At 47.7% G+C, this 19630-nt stretch overlaps 2 protein-coding genes across 2 annotated transcripts in view; one reads left to right on the forward strand and one right to left on the reverse strand.

Moving 5' to 3' along the window:
• Window positions 1–19630, forward strand: part of MFAP5 (microfibril associated protein 5) — a 116989-nt gene that overhangs the window by 61339 nt on the left and 36020 nt on the right. Inside the window, exon 2 of the mRNA XM_077455156.1 lies at window positions 6611–6670. Coding sequence (XP_077311282.1) covers window positions 6622–6670 — 49 coding nt within the window. The 5' untranslated portion in view covers window positions 6611–6621. The remainder of the gene's footprint in view (window positions 1–6610; window positions 6671–19630) is intronic.
• On the reverse strand, window positions 816–4349 carry LOC143929952 (olfactory receptor 6N1-like). The gene is made up of 2 exons (XM_077453872.1): window positions 4010–4349; window positions 816–2399 (listed from the first exon to the last, which is right to left on the reverse strand). The coding sequence occupies exons 1-2, from the start codon at window positions 4127–4129 to the stop codon at window positions 1452–1454; spliced, it is 1068 nt and encodes a 355-aa protein (XP_077309998.1). The 5' UTR covers window positions 4130–4349; the 3' UTR covers window positions 816–1451.

Here is a 19630-nt window from a genome sequence, read left to right on the forward strand (position 1 = left end):
ACGATCAAGATTTTTTAAGCTGCCATGCGGCAGCCCCTTACCTGATCCTCTCAGGCGGGCAGAATAGAGAAGTGCCGTGCCAACGTCACTTCTTTGAGTGACGTCGGAATCACCGCCCACCGCTCAGTCAAGTGCAAGTCTATGCACTTGCTCGGCCAGCCGATCGCACCGGAAGCTGTGGCGCGATCGGCTGCGCCACAGAGCGCTGTTTTTTTGGGCAAATGAAGCGCCTCATCTGCAATCTTGTGATTGCATAGACGTGGCGCTTCGTATATTGCACTGCGCCCAGCGCCAGTGCACATGAGGAGGGAAATTTGAAAAAAAAAAAATCTTAAAAGGGACACGTTTTTTTTTTTACTACATGGGAGGGGGGGGGGGCGGCGCCCGGGCGCCCCCTATGGACGGGCCTCCACTGTTTAGGAGCGGTGTATACACCGCAGCTACAGTGCTGCAAAGATACTGCTTGCAGGACTTTTTTTACAGTCCTGCAAGTGCACCGCTCCAGTGTGAAAGTACTCAGGCTTTCACACTGGAGAGACAGGAGAGGCTCTTTACAGGCTCTTTACAGGCACTTTTGTTTTAGCGCTGTAGCACTTGTAAAGCGCCTCAGTGTGAAAGCAGTCTTAAAGCGGAGGTCCACCCTAAAATGGACCTTCCGCTCATCGGATTCCTCCCCCCCTCCGGCGCCACAATTGGCACCTTTCAGGGGGGAGGGGGGTGCAGTTACCTGGATAATCCAGGTAACTGCACCCACTTCCGGGCTAGCTCTCTGCGGAAAGGGGCGTACATTACGCCCCTTTCCGCAAGTGCCCGCCCCCTTCCGCAAGTGCCCCGCTGCCTGCTGGGAAACACACAGATCCCAGAGGCAGCGGGGACCATCCTCATTGCGCAGCGCGGCTCGGGCATGCGCAGTAGGGAACCGGGAAATGAAGCCGAAAGGCTCCATTTCCTGATTCCCATACCCAAGATGGCGGCGGCAGCACTCGAGTGTCGATCTAGAGATCGGCTTCGGGTGCCGACATCGCGGGCGCGCTGGACAGGTAAGTGTCACTATTTTAAAAGTCAGCAGCTGCAGTATTTGTAGCTGCTGACTTTAAAAAAAAAAAAAAAACGCGGAGTCCCGGCGGACTCCCGCTTTAAGGTAAGCTAAGTTTATATTTTTACAGTGACATTAGTTTTAGTAGATTTTTCTAGGTTTTTATTGCTGTCTTTACTTTTTTGGGGGGGCTTGCTAGTTAATTTATTTAAAAAAAAGGGGGGTGCTGCACCCCTGGTATTTTTGATCTCTTCAGTGTTGTCTTATGTGAGATCCCTGGTAGTTCTCTTGCTTTCCTATTAAAAACTGACCACACTAAGCAGGAGAACACCATGTGGTCAGATCTGGGAACTGTATGTACTTTCCTCCAATGATCAGACTTGTCCTGGCACGCTACCCGCTGCACAACCATCTCTCAAAGGTTGCCTACCCCTACTTTATTTATTCCCAAACCTATGTGCTTTTTGATGGCTTCTTTTACCTCTTTATTTCTCAGGCAGTAAATGATAGGATTAAGAATAGGCGTTATCACTGTATAAAAAACTGCCACAACTCGATTAAGGGAAAAACTAAAACTGAGTTTTGGTCTCACGTACATAAATGTAATAGTACTATAATAAATAAACACAACTATTAGATGGGCAAAACACGTTGAAGCGGCTTTTTTTCGACCGGTAGTTGTAGGTATTTTAATGATGGTGACAATAATATACACATATGAAATCAAAGTCACCAGCAGAGAAGTCAGAATCGCTAAGGAAGCATTGAAAAACTCCATCATGTCTATGAGATAAGTGTTGGTACAGGACAACTGCAAAAGGGGAGGTGAGTCACAGTAGAAATGGTTAATATCACTTCCACAAAAGGGAAGTCGGGAGATTAAGACGTTTTGGGGGAAGGTGGTGATCAAGCCTCCAATGACGGCACACAGGCTGCCTCCTCGGCACATAGTACAATTCATCAGGGTTGTGTATCTCAGGGGATGGCAGATGGCTAGGTATCGGTCATAGGCCATTAGGCTGAATAGGAAGCATTCGGTGGATCCCAACGCAAAGAAAAAAAACATCTGCGTCATGCAGCCACACAATGAAATGGATCTCCCATGTGGTGTAACGGTGCTCAGAATTTTGGGGACAGTCACAGAGACGTAGCAGATTTCTAGAAAAGAGAGCTTGCGGAGATAATAGTACATAGGAGTGTGCAGGCGCCTTTCTATCAGCGTAATAGTGATGATCACAGAGTTACTCAGGAGAGTTATTAGATATGTTATAAGCAGGAGGGAAAAGAAAACGTATTGCAAACTCGGAGGTCCAGGAAATCCCAGAATTCTGAATTTAACCAGCTTACTATGATTAACATTCATCTGTATGGAGCAGGAAAATTAAAACACAGTTACTACAACACCATTGTGATATGCTCTGTGATATACAGTTTGGTTTCATGCGCATGGCCTCTAATGGCTGTAGAGCATAAAATAGGACAGTTTACAGCCACCACCAGTCAGACAGTACAAATCAATGGCAGGCATCGGCAGCCGTACGCATATATAAGTGGATTTATGCATATAGTTGCCACCTTGGCCAGATACCAAAACCAGGCCTTTCAACTGTTTCCTCCAGTGTCCCCCTAGTCCCTACAGTGCCCTCCAGTCTTTCACAGTGTCCCTGCAAAGTCCCCAGTCATCTGGAGAAACCTCCAGCCCCCTCGAGAGACTCCATGCCTCACATTTTCCCCCCAACAAGCCTCATAACCTATAGGGCCACCAAGTATGCTTGAGAGTCCAACCCCCCTTTAGAGCCCCCATCCAGAGCCTTCGAGCAGCTCAATGCATATCTGGCATTACCATACTTCTATTGTGTGAGTATAAACATTTTTTTTTATTTTACTGTTGGGGCTTTGAAGGTCTTGGATGAATTTAGCAGGTCCTGGTCTCAAAAAGTTTGAAAATCACTGATCTAAGCAACGTGTTTCAAGGTGAAACCCCTTTTCACAAGCATGCCTTTAACACCGCTGTTCCAATCCTGTGTTCGCATCATTTTTCAAAGGCAACTGGCAGGCAGTGGGGAGGCAATGTGACACTTCCTCATCCCCTGTTTTAACCCCATTTTTACCAAAAAAGCGCTATAATCGCATGCATTGCAGGCGGTTGTGGGGCATTTGTGGCATTTCAATCTACCAATGGACTTCTGTACAACCAGCTTGTCAGATTTTATCGATTTGATCAGCACCCCAGGCTATAGCTGCCACTGCTGATCAAAATATTGTGATGGTGGGGAAACCTCCCCACTGTCAGAATACAATAGTTCAGCGGGAGGATTCCCCTATCCACATTGAGTGTGTGAGTGGGGGAATTAAGTTATTTTTTCTCGTTCAACCCACTAGTTGAATAATAATAATAAAAAAAATTACTAATATATGAGCTGCCTTACCCTGACCAATATGCAATAAGATAAATCACTAACACATTCATCCCATTATTACTGAGATATTTGTGTGCGTTTTCTTAGTTTCCATTTAAAGTACAAACTATTAAAAAGAATCTCAAGGTACCCCTGCATCAATTTTTTTTAGGCCTTTATTTTTATCGTTAAAGAAAATCTGTGCAAGCAAAATAATTATGTGGCCAAAGAGTTGAAATCAAAGAATCCTGTATTTAAAATTAGAAAAAAAGGATATTCCTGCACCAAAATGGGAAAAAAAATATTATTGGTGGAATGGGGTACTGCTGCATCACTGGAGGGAAATATCTGAACCCGAAGAGAAAGATTGATACAAGAATAGTGGTGCGCTGTACTAGAGGATATGTAAATTTACAATAGTTGTGTATTGTGTAAACTTGTATAGATAAGATTCTAGTAAAACCATTGAGGGTGGGTATAGTAAATGGTTAAAAGTGTATATACAGGTAAGTGGATGACGGCTAGTAATACATCAAATATATGACAGAAGTAAAATGTAATAATCATATAATACCTTGGATAAGTGATTTAGCATACACATCAATACACAGATGTGTAGTTTGTAGACGCTATAAATTTTGCGCAAACCAATAAATATACGCTTATTGAGGCAAATTTCGTTTGGGTACAACATTGCATGACCCGCAATTACCAGTTAAAGCAGTGCAGTGCGAAATTGTAAAAAGACCTCTGGTCCTTAGGCTGTTTATTGGTCCGGGGCTGAAGTGGTTAATAAGCTCTGACATGCTGATAACCAACAAAATACTGTTCCAGAATACTGTGATACGTTATCTTCTCTATGATATAGAAGTTTCTTCCTAGTGCAGGTGAACTTTTCAGGGAGCACTGTTGATTTTCGTCAGCATTTTATGAAATCCTTTACCCAACGTTGTTGTTAGTTATATAGGAAAATTGCATGTTCTGGGCCTTTCTGAAAAGAATTGCATGGATCCTCCTGAGAAAAAGGTAATTGAGGTAAAATTATTCCAAAGCGTGGCTTGGTCCACGAGGAAATGTATTTTTACCATATCTCCTGGGACAATAGTGTCATGTCACTGTTATTGCTAAAAAAAAAAGAAGAAGTTTTCTAGGTCACCCACTGTGAGTAACTAATCATCTTCAATAGAGGAAGATAATTTAATAGCAGATCCATAAGTGAACAGAGGTGAACAAACAATAGAAAATGTACTTTTGTGATTCAGTGGAGTAGACCCCATTATTAGTTTCACTTTTCCAAGTACAATAGTTAGTAAAAAGCAGTTGTGTTGATGCTTATTTGTTCACTGAGATGCTGAGAACGACCTCAAAATTCCAAGGGACTGGTTACACAGTAGGGGTCCCACTTTGAGAAGCACTGGAGCTTATGGCCAAAATCCCTGCCCCATTTAATAGCAATGACCTCATAAGGAAGTAGTATCTTTTGTCTGACAGCAGTGCTCTTATAAAGAGCAACCATGTCAAACTAAATTGTTTAACATACCCCAGAGACAACAGGAGCTTGCTAGGTTTGTTGCTAATAGACGTTGAAGGTTTAGAACAGGGTTTCTCAACAAGAGTTGCATAGAACTCTAGGGTTCCTCCAGAGTTTGCTAATGCCTCGTACACCCAATCGGAATTCTCGTCGGAAGAAGCTCTGATGGTTTTCCCGATGTAATTTAGATGGAATTCCATTCAAGCTGTCTTGCCTACACACGGTCACAACAAATTCCGATTGTTTAGAACACGGTGACGTACAACACATATGACGTGACTAGAAAAAGGAAGTTCAATAACCAGTAGCCAATAGCTTCTGTCTCGTAGTTGAATTTGAGCATGCATGATTTTTCCCAATAAAGAAGAGTGGAGGAGGGGTAGGTAGGATGGACTTTTAATTTGAATGCGAAAATCCGCTTTAAGGATAAGGGACATTCTTTGGAGGACAGCGTGGTGCATATTTTGGACAACTGGTTCGCAAGAGGCAGATAGGGGCCTTTGACTCCATCTTCCACTTTTAATGCCATTTTAGAATCTCCACCCTGGAGTTTTGACAACAAATTGTACCATTTATCAATGTAAATCAAAGGATTACCACCTATAAAGTCTCCTGACAAAAAGGATAGGTTTGTTTAACTAAAACATGGTGGTTCCATCACATACACACATCTCATCCTGTTCTTGGATAATCAACATCTGCTTTTCCATGGTGATTGGATTAGGGTATCAGCACTATCTATGTATGGTAAATATAAATGTTGGGGTATCTTTCTGAAACTTATTAGAACTGAAGTGGTTCGTTCAAATTAAGAAACATCTTCAGCATTAAAGAACAAGTACAGTTGACTGAGACTAACAACCATTAGTGACATCAAGTGTTGGTTTCCCAGTGGAATTAAGGGAAGGTCTTTCTCCTGACAGGATTGGCATTCTGTTGGTGCAGGCAGTGGGAAAGGTAAGTATTCCCTTACTTCTGTACAGATACAAATTGTTTAGGAAATAGTCAATTGGTGACAGGGTAACTTTAAAGCCAAATTCCAGGAATCCAGCCACTTTGAAAAAAGTGAAAGTATACTATGAGTTAAGTGCAAGGAGGTGCATGATATCTTCTGGATTTATCTCTATTTATATCTGACGGGTTTATGGCTCTGCCAGAGCATACACTGACACTGTAAAAGAGAAGAGAGGCACACAGAGCAGCTATGCCCACTTCTTCCCTCTACTGCCCATTTAGAGAAGCCTTTGTATTTCTTTTAACTAATTTACAAAATACAAAGGCATCTGTGAATAGGCAGGAGGAGGGGCAGGCATAGCAGTCAACAGTCAGCTCTGGGCTCCAGGAAATACAGCGACAGCTGTCTTCTGGGAGAGCAATAAAACCGACAGATGTAAATGATAGCGATAAGTTCAGGATATATCATGCCCCTTTCTAGACTTAACTTATAGTTTGCCTAAACTTTTTACAAAGGAGCTGAATTCCTGAAATTCAGTGTTAATTTGGGAATGTGATTTGGCATGTATTTTGTTCCTCTGAGAAAGTTGAAGGGTAAGAAAGGCTTTCTTTATAGATGTCAATCATGTTCCTGCTTCTAACATCCAAGACTTTGTTCTTATATTCTAACATTTTATTTTTTCACCATAGACATATCAAGAATGAACAGCAATTATCTGTGTTTGCTGCTCCTCACTGTTTTGGCAATTGGTGAGTGTTTGGATGTGAACTTTATGTTTTTATTCCCAAGACTATAAATTATAGATTTTTCTATGTTGCCTGGGCCTTTAAAGGAAAAGTACAGTGTGTGTTCAGTGAGTGCAAATGGTAAAGCAGAACTAAACTCTTTCTACCAATATGAACTATTTTTAATTCTTATGCTGCTAACCTTAGTAATCAGGAAGATGTATTATATTTACTTGTTTTAAACTTTTACATTTCTTCAGTTGGTTTTTGGCCTAGGCCAAAATTTTGTCATTCCTCCCAGGAGTCTTCTTGGGAGGAGGGGCTTTTTCAGCTAATTACGCCCTCCTGTCTGCATGCCTGATGTAAGGGCAGATGGATTCCGGGAAGTAAATGCTACATGAATCATCTGCCCTTACTCAAGATGGCCACAGATAGAAATGGTATGGGGAGGGGGTTTCAAAGTGATTTCTCAGTAAAATAAAGCATGAAGACATGGATGGATGGGGGAGTTTGCTTTTGAATATTAAAAATGAATTAAACACCATTTTCGGTTTGTGGTGCTCAGATGCAGTTTAGTTCCACTTTAAGTTATTTCTGTACTGTTTACCTGTTGCTTATTTGGAGTTTCTTTACAAATCTCATCCACAGAGGTGATTAAAGCTTAAAGTGGTTGTAAACCCTTACAAACCACTTTGACCTACAGGTAAGCCTAGATTAAGGCTTACCTGTAGGTCCAAGTAATATCTCCTAAACCTATACGGTTTAGGAGATATATCCAAAAAGACAGCCACCGATGTCTACGGCGCATGTGTCGTAGACAGCGACGCGCAGGCGCACTGGGCAGGCCGCAGATCATGGCGATATGCCACGAGTGTTGGCTCCCGTGCACATGCGCGGGAGTGACACCATTGCTGCTCTGGCGAATCACAGCGCCGGAGCAGTGAGACCCGGAAGTCACTCCGGGATCCATGGCAGCGGCAGACATGAAGACGGAGGACCGCTTTGGGGGCTTCGTTCTCAGGTAAGTTATTCATAATGAGCTAGTATGCTATGCATACTAGCTCATTATGCCTTTGCCTTGCAGGTTGCTCCCCCCCCCCCCCCCATGGGTTTACAACCACTTTAAAGTGTTACTAAACCCACAACAGTAAAATCAGTGCATATATGCAGTAAAGCATGCTCCTTATACTCACTGTGAAACTTAAAGGGGTTGTAAACCTTTGTTTTTGTTTTTGTCCTAGTTAGAATCCAAAGACCTCTGCCCCCACCCTTAACCCCCACAGCTGTAATATTCTGGTGCTGCGTGGGTTAACACAGGACCCGACTATGCACCTCCTCCATTCCAAGAATCTGTACTATAGCTTCTATCATTGAAGAGTGCCCTATGAATGGAGTAGGTGGACCTCTCATTCATCTTCCCATCCTCCATTCATAGATCGTTTTTCATTGATGGAAGCTATAGTACAGCTTCTATGAATGGAGGAGGGGTGGAAGGGGCTTGCATAGTCAGCACTCTTGATTAGAGGTTCCAGTGGTTGGTCATATTAACCCCTGCAACACTTGAAAGATTACCTCTATGGGGGTATGGGAAGAGGAGAATAGAGGATTTCAGCTAGGACAGTAAGCACCAGCACAAGGGACAATTGGAAGTACCCTCCCTTTTGCTGATCAATTTTTCTTTCATCTTTACCTAAACTTAAGCCCCATACACACAATCAGATTTTCTGCTGATTTTTTCCTTCAGATTTACCAAAACTATATAATATGAGGTCAAACCTTAGAAGTTTCAATTTGTATGCAATCAGGCAGCTCCTTGCAGTACATGGTTTTGGTAATTCTGAAGGAAAAAATCAGCAGAAAATCTGATAGTGTGTCCATATGGGGCTTTAGGCTTTAAATCTAACAGGCATATGCCATCTGGGTGGCACTGGCACCATGTTACCAACCACCCTAAATATGGGTGTAAAGTGGTATTAAGGTAGATTTACCCTTTATATCCAACAGTAGGGATGAGCCGAACACCCCCCGGTTCGCTTCGCACCAGAACTTTCGAATGGACCCCAAATTCGTACGAACTTTAGAACCCCATTGAATTCTATGGGACCCGAACGTTCGAAATTAAAAGTGCTAATTTTAACGGCTAATATGCAAGATGCTGTCCTAAAAAGGGTTTGGGGACCTGGCTCCTGCCCAGGGGACATGGGTCAATGCCTAAAATGTTTTTAAAAATGGCTGTTTTGGCGGGAGCACTGATTTTAATGACGATTAAAGTGAAGAAAAAAGTGAAATATTCCTTTAAATATCATGTCTGGGGGGTGTCTGTAGTATGCCTGTGAAGTGCCACGTGTTTCCAGTGTTTAGAACAGTCCCTGCACAAAATGACATTTAACGGAAATAACATCATTTAAAACTGCTTGTGGTTTTAATGTTATATCTGGTTCCTGCAATATGGTTGAAAATCATTGAGAAAAATGGCATGGGTAACCCTCCCTGCCCATTACCAGCCCCTTTGGGTCTTGTACGCATATTAAGGGGAACCCTGTACCCATATTAAAAAAAGGAAATGTGTGCGGCCCCCAGGCAATATATACTCAGAACAGCAGTATACAGGCGGTGCAAACAAGACAGGGACTGTGTAGGTTTGTTGTGTTAAGTTGAATCTGTTTGTAATTTTCAACTGGTACATTTTTTTTTTTTTTTATTCTTTTTATTTGTTTTAAAAGAAAAAAGTACAGAACATAGCCTTGGGGCATTCCCCGGCTCAAACAATACAACACAACAGGTAAGGCAGAACACCTAAAACACTATCAGCCTAACCCAAAGAACATACAACAACCAAACCCCATAGCTTGCTGCTAAAATTGACAGGAGTAATGTAAGTCCCAGTAAGTAACATTAAGCATAGTGATGCACTATAAGCAGACTACCAACAGAGATCTACAAGTGGGCGTCAACCGGATACTCAGGCATCCCAAACGCTACCCTAGAGAGAGCTTACCAGAGGAGTTGTCTACTGGATAGATTAGGTTGATAACCTAACAGGGCTGTCCCGCTCCTCAATCGTTGTCTCAGACTCCAACCAGATATTCCAAACCTTCTGAAACTTCTGAGGGCAACCCCGGATGAAATATGCTTCTTTGTATAGTGGTATTGCAAAGTTAACTAATGATTTCCATGCACTCAGGGTGAGGGTCGCTGTAGGGGCCCTCCACCGAAGCACAACAAGTTTCCTTGCATAAAAGAGTAGCAGCCCCAGCAATGTGTGGACTGCCCGCGAGGGAACCAAAGCATCCACCAACCCAAGCAGACACATCTCCGCCGTTTGAGGTATAGGTATCGTTGTCAGCTCAGTAATAAAAGAGAGTATTCTTGACCAATAACATTGTACCACGGGGCAAGCCCAAATCATATGAATGTACCCCGCCAAATCCGCTCCACAGCGCCAGCACTGTGACGAAGAGTCAGGGTAAATCCTATGAAGTCTACATGGGGTGTAATAAAATTTATGTAGTATTTTAAATTGAATTAGCCGATCTCTTGAGGAAATCAAATGTCTAAAGGGGGAGTCCCAAATATCCTCCCAGTCCTCCCCATCCAATCCCGGCAGCTCCGCCACCCAAAATTCCCTACGTTTTTCCAATCCACTATGAACCGAGGGCTGCAAAGCCTTGTAAATCATGGACAATGGTTTAAGCAGCGACTCCTGACGTAGAAGCGACTCCATACCAGACTGGTATAAGGTCAGGGGCGAACCGCCAAACTGAGTCCCAAAGGCATGACGAAGCTGCAGGAATTGGGCAAATTGGGCAAATCAAACCTAGATTTAAGCTGGTCAAATGTCAGCAAAGCACCATTCTCACAAACGTGGTGTAGACACCGAACGCCCCTCGACGCCCACACAATCGGATCCGGAATAGAGTAGAATTCAGGCAGGGAGGGATTGAGCCACAATGGAGTATTAGGAGAGAGCACCCGGGGCCCAGTCGGCCGGTGGCCACACACCCCAGACCACGCCCTCAGCACCGTCCTCATCGAGACTGTGAGAGGATGCGGAGCTCGAGGGCCCCTAAATAAAACGTTCCGCAGTGCCTCGAATGAGCCCACAATGGAGGCCTCCAAGGCAACAGCTGCGTTGGTGGCATCCGAGGTAAGCCAGCCATGGGCATGCGTGAGCATCGCTGCCATGAAGTAGAGAAAAAAATTAGGGCACGCCAGGCCCCCCTGCGTCCAAGGTCGCTGTAGTATGGACAAGCGGAATCGGGGAGGCGTGGCGCCCCACAAGAAACTGGAGATGTGTGAGTCTAGTTGCCGAAAAATAATTTTGGGTATCCACGTTGGAGAATGGCGCATTACGTATAGGAGAGGGGGAAGCAATTTCATTTTAATTAAATTAATTCGACCTATTAACGTAAGGGGGAGGTTGGCCCACACTTTGAGCCTATTCTGTGTGGTTTGTAGGATGGGAAGAAGATTCAGTTTACAAAAATCCTGTACCCTGGGAGAAATGATGACACCAAGATACTTAATTTGTTCCGCCCACTGTAGCGGAAGTGAGGCCTCCCAGCACCCGGGTCCACTGGCAGGATCTGGGACTTGTCCCAGTTAACCCTCAGGCCTGACACATCCGCAAAGCGCAACAAAAGCTCCAACGCCGCCCGGAGGGACGGGCCGGGATCCCGGAGGAAGAGAATAATATCATCAGCGTACAGTGCAATCTTTTCCTCCAAGGATCCCACCCGCACCCCCCGAACGTCGCCCGAGGATCGCAGCGCAACTGCTAAGGGTTCTACCATCAAGGAAAAAAGGGCCGGGGATAGAGGACACCCCTGGCGGGTGCCCCTCTCCACCAGAAACGGAGAGGACAGCACACCTCCCAGTTTAATTTGTGCATTTGGTTTCTGGTATAACAGTCGAATCCACTTCCTATAGATGGGGCCAAAGCCATATAATCTGAGTACCTCCTCCATGTAGGCCCAGGACACTGAGTCAAATGCCTTTTCAAGATCTAAGGCCACAAGAACCCTGGTGTCCTGGTCCGTAGAAGGGATTTGCAAATGAGTGAAAACTCTACGGATATTGATATCCGTTGACTTCCCTGGCATGAAACCAGTCTGCTCTATGTTTACCAAAAGCGGGAGGATTCCCATCAGCCTGGCGGCTAACACTTTTGTTAATATCTTCAAATTATAATTGAGAAGGGATATAGGACGGTATGCCGAACAATAGGAGGCATCCTTCCCCGGCTTATGTACCAGAACTATGTGGGCCTGTGTCATCGAGTCAGGTAGAGATCCGGTCTCTAAACAAAGGGCATATAATTTATGGAGTCGTGGGACTAAATCAGCCATGTACATTTTGTACCAGTCACCCGGAAGTCCATCAGGGCCCGGCGTCTTATTAGGAGGTAGGGAGCGGATTGCTGCCTCTATTTCAGTGATTGAAATGTCTGCTTCTAGTAAGGCCACGTCCTCCCCCGTCAAACCCGTCAGTGAGATACCCTGAAGAAATGAGGTGCTCAGGGGACAACTGCTCAGTGGTGGATCCATACAATGAGGAAAAATACATTTGAAATTCATTAAGGATATCAGCTGGGTTAGAAGTCACACCCCCTGTCGCAGTATGTATCATGGGTACAACCGTTTGAAATTTGGGGTCAGCCACCAGACCGGCCAAAAGCCTCCCATTCTTGTCCCCGGACTCAAATATCCTGGCTCTAAGTGACCACTCCGAGGAGGTCGTCTTATCAGATAGGTGTAGAGACAGCTCCCTCCGGGCCCGTGCCAGGGAGGAATATGCCCCAGGAGAAGGATCCGACGCAAACTCCCCCTCTGCCATACACACAGTGGACTCCAGGTCCTTAGTCTCTGAGGCACAGTCCACCCTGGCAGCCTTTATGGCCGATATGTAATCCCCTCGTATAGTTGCCTTGAAGGCATCCCAGGTGATCTGTGGGGTGGACACATTATCATTACAGTCCCAATATTGAGCAATCTTCCCTTGCATATTCTCCTCCACCCGCTCATCTCGCAGCCAGCAAGTCGCTAGTCTCCAGCCACCCCTGCCCCTCTCCCCCCCAAGCTGCAGAATGACCTCCAGAGGGGAATGATCTGAGATTCCCGCCGGCAAGTATGCTGCCGAGGCTATAAATGGAAGCATAGTAGGAGAGCAAAAGGCCAGGTCTATTCTGGAGCCCGAGCGGTGGACCGCAGACAGGTGGGAGAAGCGCTTATCCTGTGGATTCTTCCATCTCCAAACCTCCGTGAGCTGCAGGGCCGTAGCCCATTGCTCCAAATCCGTATACGGAAGTCTGGTTGGATTGGAAGTATCCAGAGTCCTATCCAGAATACCATTAAAATCACCCGCTATTAGAAGTCTCGTTACCATATGAGGAGCCAGCCTGTCATACATCGTGTGAAGCACAGATGTCGAAAAAGGGGGTGGAACATAGATGTTCACAATCGCAATCAACTGGGCTTCAATAGACAGCAGCAATATGACAAACCGACCCCCCGGGTCCGAGATAACATGTTCAACCTGGCAATTTAGTGATCTATTTAGGAGAATGGACACACCTCTGGCATAATTAGAATATGTGGCATGAAAGGACTGCCTCACCCACCACCTGCGTAGGGCCAAATGTCTACTGACACACTCGAACAAAAGAAAAAGAGAACAAAAAAAAAAACAATCGAAAGTCAAAAAACAAATAGGAGAGGAGGAGGGGGACAGCGTCCCCTAGTGTAACCGTCTTCCAAATGTTATTGCTCCGGTTATTGCAGGATGTAAAAAAAAAACACCAAAAGGACGAAACAGGAGCATAGGAGGTAATACCGTAGAGGAGTAAGGCCGTCGTAGGACAGAAACATGCATCAGCTCGGCACCCGGAACCATCGCAGACATGGACTCCCTACCGCAGGGCAGAGAACCAGGAGTCCGCCTCCTCTGGGGAATCAAAGAACTTTGTAGCACCCGCATGCACCACAGGTAGCCGGCTCGGATATAGCATACTGTAAGGAAGGCCCTTCTCCCTGAGGCGCCGACGGATGTCCTGGAAGGTTTTCCTCTTCTTCTGTAGATCCGCTGAGAAGTCTGGATACAGATGTATTTCGGCGTTTTCATACTTGAGGTTAGGATGTTTCCTGGCTTCACTTAGGATGCGGTCCCGATCCCGATAGTTAAGGAACCTTACCAGGAACGGTCTAGGTGGAGCCCCAGGTGGGCGACGACCAGTCGGAACCCTATGTGCCCGTTCCACCACGTAGGTCGGTGAGACCGGAGTCAAGTCCAGGATGCCTTTAAAGAAGGCTTCAGCAAAGTCCACAGGGCGATCTCCCTCGGAACCTTCTGGCAATCCAAGTACCCGCACATTGTTCCTCCTCAGGCGGTTCTCGGCATCATCGGATTTAGCCACCAGCATTTTAACTGTGCCCTCCAGCGCCTCGATGCGACGGTCATGATTAGCGGTCAGGTCTTCTGCGGCTGATATGCGTGATTCAGATTCCGTGAGGCGGCCTCTAAACTTATCGAGGTCCGCCGTATGCAGTTACATTCCTCTGCGAGCTTGTCAATACGGGTCAGTAGCGAGGATCTACTGTTTTCAATGGCAAGTAGGATCACCGCCGTGTCGCCAGAGGTTGGGACCTCTGGGGCAGAAGGGCCCCCCTGCCCCGACTCCATGTTTAAATCAGCTAACAAACTGTGGAGGCGGTCAGTCGAGGCAGTGGCAGGGCGCTCGGCTTGCGCCAGCTGTTGCTTTTTGCTGGAATGCGGGGTAGCGGTTTTGTGCTTCGCCGGCATGGAGGAAGGAGAGAAGGGCAAGAAAGCAGTCGCTGACGTACCGGAGTGTAAGACCAAGTCTCTCTCAGGTGACAAAGTTCCAAATGGACAGAGGCAGTCGGGTGACCAGATAAGCAGCAGAGCAGCAGCAGCAGCAGCACTTAGCAGCAGCAATCTCAGACCAGCAGTTGCAGCAGTAGGATGGGAGAAAAAGGCTGAAGGGAGCAGGGGAGGCCGGGGTCACACTACGTGGCAGCTGAGTCCAGACAGCAACAACAACAGCAGGGCTGGATATAGAGGAGAGGTGAGGGCAGGCAGAAAGTCCCCTAGGCCTGAGGCACCTCAATGGGACTCTGCCCCTGCTTTGGCAGCCCTGGCTAGGTCAGCATGCGATGGGGAGGCAGGCAAGGGTGGGCTCGGACCCCCAGGCGAGGAGCGGCTCGGCCGCGATGGTCCTCCGCGGCCGGCCGCCGCAGGAAAGACTGGGGATTCACAGGCCTCACTAGGCCGCACTAGGCCGGAGCGGTCCGCGGCCCCCCCGTTCGCCCCCAAGGCCCAAACACACCACCGGAGCACTCAGGGGGGAAGCCCAACAGAGGTGGATGGTGGATGGGGACCCCCTACCTCCCGATGCGGCCTATTTCATCCAGAATCTTCGGGCCTCTGGAGCGGCAAGATGGCGGCCGCGAGCCTCCCGGCGGCGATCCCACAGCTGACAGGAGGGGTGAGCAGGAAAAATTTTGGCACCGATCGCCTCAGGGCACCCCAGGGATCAGGCCACTGTATTTTGAAGCTCCTATCTGGTCAGGCTGGGCAGGATGGTGGTGGATTCTGTGTAGGATGCCCGGAGCTCTCACAGAGAACGTCCGCCGCCGCTCACATCCGGTTACGCCCCCCCAACTGGTACATTTTTAAAGTGTAGCTCTTTGGAAAACATAGGGAAGGGTTATCACCCCTGTATAATTTGTTTTGCCGTCCGTCTTTTTTCATCTCACTTGCTGTTGTCTCCTTCCGTTTGCAAGTAGGAGATGTTTGTAAGTTGGATGTTTGAAAGTAGGGGCCAGCCCTATATGCTCTGCAGAAATGGCGGAACAAGGTGTTGGTTTTGCCACAACATTGTAAGCCCTCAAAGTGACTCTTGGTGGGCGCTGGAGCGCCCTGCTGTGAACGATTATATCAAAAATTGTAATTACATGCCATTGTTGAACAGTGGTAGAAAAATTGACCTTTGGTAGTTGTGGTGCTGGTGCCACAACACTATAAGTCCTCACAGTTACTCTGCGTGGGCACAGGAACGGGCCCTCCTGTGAAATATTATATCAAGAATTGTAATTACATGTCCCTGTTAAACAGGGGCAGAAAAATTGGGCCTTACTGCTGCTGGTGCCACGACACTGCAACCTCTCCCATATACTCTAGTTTTAGTGCAGGAATTAGCCCTGCTGCAAAGCATTGCATCAAAAATTGTAATTAAACGCCCCTGTTAAACAGGTTCAGAAAATTGGGCCTTAGGCACTGGTGCTGGTGCCACGACACTGCAACCTCTCCCATATATTCTAGTTTTAGTGCAGGAATTAGCCCTGCTGCAAAGCATTGCATCAAAAATTGTAATTAAACGCCCCTGTTAAACAGGGGCAGAAAAATTGGGCCTTAGGCGCTGGTGCCACCACACTGCATCCTCTCCCATATACTTTAGTTTTAGTGCAGGAATTAGCCCTGCTGCAAAGCATTGCATCAAAAATTGTAATTAAATGCCCCTGTTAAACAGGAGCAGAAAAATTGGGCCTTAGGCACTGGTGCTGGTGCCACCACACTGCAACCTCTCCCATATACTCTAGTTGTAGTGCAGGAATTAGCCCTGCTGCAAAGCATTGCATCAAAAATTGTAATTAAACACCCCTGTTAAACAGGGGCAGAAAAATTGGGCTGATGGCATCACCCAGAACCAGAAATGTTCTTCCAACATATCAGCGGAGGAGGAAGAGGATAGACACTCAACATAACAGGACAGTCACTCAGCATCAGCATAGGCAGTCTTGAAGGGATGTGGTATTTCAAAAATAATTATTCGGTTACATCAGCTTCAGGTGCTTGGTAGCTGTGGGTGATCCAAGACTGATTCATCTTGATGAAGGTCAGTCGATCAACTGATTCGGTGGACAGGCGCACCCTGTGATCGGTAACAAAGCCACCAGCAGCACGGAAGGTGCGTTCTGAAAGAACGCTGGATGCAGGACAGGCCAGTAGCTCAATTGCATACTGTGCAAGCTCTGGCCAGTGATCCATCCTCAAAACCCAGTAAGCCAGAGGATTTTCGGTGGGAAAGGTGTCCAAGTCTGACCTTGTCCCTAGGTATTCCTGCACCATGTAAATCAGACGCTGGCGATGGTTGCTGGAACCGATCATACCTTGGGGCTGCGGACTAAAAAATTGTCTCAAAGCATCGGTCAGACGGCCCCCTTCTCCACCGCTCCTTCTGACCGATGCCTCAGCAACACCTTGTCCAGGACCAGGAGTTTGTAACCTCCCAGTCTCTGGGAACACGTTGCACAGACCTTTCTGCAAGGCCTCCCGGAGATGTCTCATCCTCTGCTCCCTCTGCAATGGCAAGATAAGGTCGGCAACCTTACCCTTGTACCGTGGATCAAGGAGAGTGGCCAGCCAGTAATGGTCCCTCTCCTTGATCCGAAGAATACGAGGATACTTCCGCAGGCTTTGCAGGATCAGGGAGGCCATTTAGCGTAGGTTAGCTGAGGCATTCAGTCCAGAGTCCTCTGGGTCACTAAGGACAACATGATCCGCAGCTACCTCCTCCCAGCCACGTACAAGACCACGGGTTTCTTGGGACTGTAAATCATCCCTACAAGACTGCTGCTGCTGCTGAGTGCCAGCCTCCACCTCCATGCTGACACAATCATCCTCCTCCTCCTCCTCATCCACTTCCTGTGTGATGGGTGGCACAGCAGGAACACTGTCTGGATAAAGGGGGTCTTGAGAGGCAAGGAAGTCCTCCTCTTCCTGCCTCTGTTCTGCCTCAAGTGCCCTGTCCATTATTCCACGCAGCGTATGCTCCAAGAGGTGGACAAGAGGTACAGTGTCACTGATGCATGCACTGTCACTGCTCACCATCCTTGTGGCCTCCTCAAACGGTGACAGGACAGTGCATGCATCCCTGATCATGCCCCACTGGCGTGGTGAGAAAAAACCGAGCTCCCCTGACCCTGTCCTGGTGCCGTAGTCGCACAGGTACTCATTGATGGCCCTCTGCTGCGTGTGCAGCCGCTGCAGCATGGCCAACGTTGAGTTGCACCTGGTGGGCATGTCACATATAAGGCGGTTCTTGGGCAGGTTCAACTCCTTTTGGAGCTCAGCCAGCCGAGCACAGGCATTAAATGATCGGCGGAAATGCACACAGACTTTCCTGGCCTGCTTCAGGACATCCTGTAAGCCCGGGTACCTGACCAAGAACCGCTGCACCACCAGGTTAAGGACGTGAGCTACTGTCAGAGGGCGGAGAGGAGGTTGGTGCCATTGTTGCAAACCACCATTCCTGGCTTAAGCTGGCATGGCGTCAACCACCTCTCGGCCTGCCCCTGCAGAGCTGACAAAACATCCGCCCCAGTGTGGCTCCTGTCCCCCAAACAAACCAGCGCAAGCACGGCATGGCATCGTTTTGCCTGCGTACTTGCGTAGCCCCTGCAACGCCTACGGAGCACCGCTGGTTCTGAGGACAGAGCACTGGAAGAGGCCATGGAGGAAGAAGAAGTGGAGGGGGTGGAGGAGAGAGGTGTGTCACAACCAATAGTAGCATTTTGGAGGCGTGGTGGCGGAACAATCTCCAACACTACTGCACCTTGTCCTGCATCCTTCCCAGCTGCCAGAAGAGTGACCCAATGGGCCGTGAAAGACAGGTAACGTCCCTGTCCATGCCTGCTGGACCATGAGTCAGCGGTAATATGCACCTTACCTCTGACCGCCCTGTCCAGCGAGGCAAGGACATTGCCTTCCACATGCCGGTAGAGAGCTGGAATCGCCTTCTGTGAGAAAAAGTGGCGTTTGGGGACCTGCAACTGAGGAACTGTACATTGTACAAACTCACGGAAGGGGGCCGAGTCTACCAACTGAAAAGGCAGCAGTTGAAGTGCTAGCAATTTAGCCAAGCTAGCATTCAACCGCTGGGCATGTGGATGGCTGGGAGTAAACTTCTTTTGCCGGTCCAGCAGCTGGGGCAGGGACATTTGCCTGCTATAATCGGACGTGGGTGTACTGCTAGCAGAGTGCCCGGAAGCATTTGGCTGTGACACACCTAATTCTACACCTTCATTCCTCTCAGAGCAGGTTTCAGAGAGGACTGAAGGTCTAGTGGGGTTGGAGATCCCAGCTAATGAGGAGCAAGGAGAGGTCCGCTTTGTTCTTTGGTGTGGGTCTTTGAGGTACGCTTGCCAACGAGCTGCATGGCAGGTCAACATATGTCTGGTCAAGCATGTGGTGCCCAAGCGGCTGATGTTTTGGCCATGCGAGATACGCTTGAGACATATGTTGCAAATAGCAGCGGTGCGATCTGATGCACTCGTCTCAAAAAAGGCCCACACCAAAGAACTTTTAGAATAACGCGCAGAGGCAGCGCCCTGCACAGGCGGAGCTCTGCGGTGTGATTCAGTCGGTGTGCTGCCCCTAAGCTGGCCCCCGGAGGGCATCCTGCCTCGTTGGACATGTGCCTCCTCCTCCTCCTCCTCCTCTCTCCTACCAGGCACCCAGGTGGAGTCAGTGCCCTCATCATCCCCTCCCTCTTCATCGCTGGAGCAAACCTGGCAGTATGCTGCAGCTTGTGGAACATGACTCTCTCTGCATTCACGCTACTTCCTTCCTCTAGCTGAGTATCATCATCAGAGCCTACAAAACACTGGGCATCCTCCTGGAGCATGTACCCAACACTGTGCTCAAAGAGCTCAGGAGACTCCTCAGGAGGACGTGGTGGGTCTAGGGAAGGAGTCACTGATGATGACATTGAGAGGAGGGAAGACAATGCGTTGGCAGCTGCTTTGCTAGTACCCTGAGACTGGGTGAGAGAGGATGAGGAGGATGAAGTGGGCTTGGTCATCCACACTACCAAGTAGTTGGCATGTTGCGGCTCAACATGTCCAGCTGCCGAAAAGAAGGACAAGCGTGTCCCATGGCCACGTGCTGATGATGACGATGCACCGCATC

Source organism: Lithobates pipiens, unplaced genomic scaffold, assembly GCF_037356315.1.
Source record: "Lithobates pipiens isolate NorthernLeopardFrog02 unplaced genomic scaffold, aLitPip1_a1.2 Scaffold_25, whole genome shotgun sequence".
Classification (NCBI taxonomy): domain Eukaryota; kingdom Metazoa; phylum Chordata; class Amphibia; order Anura; family Ranidae; genus Lithobates; species Lithobates pipiens.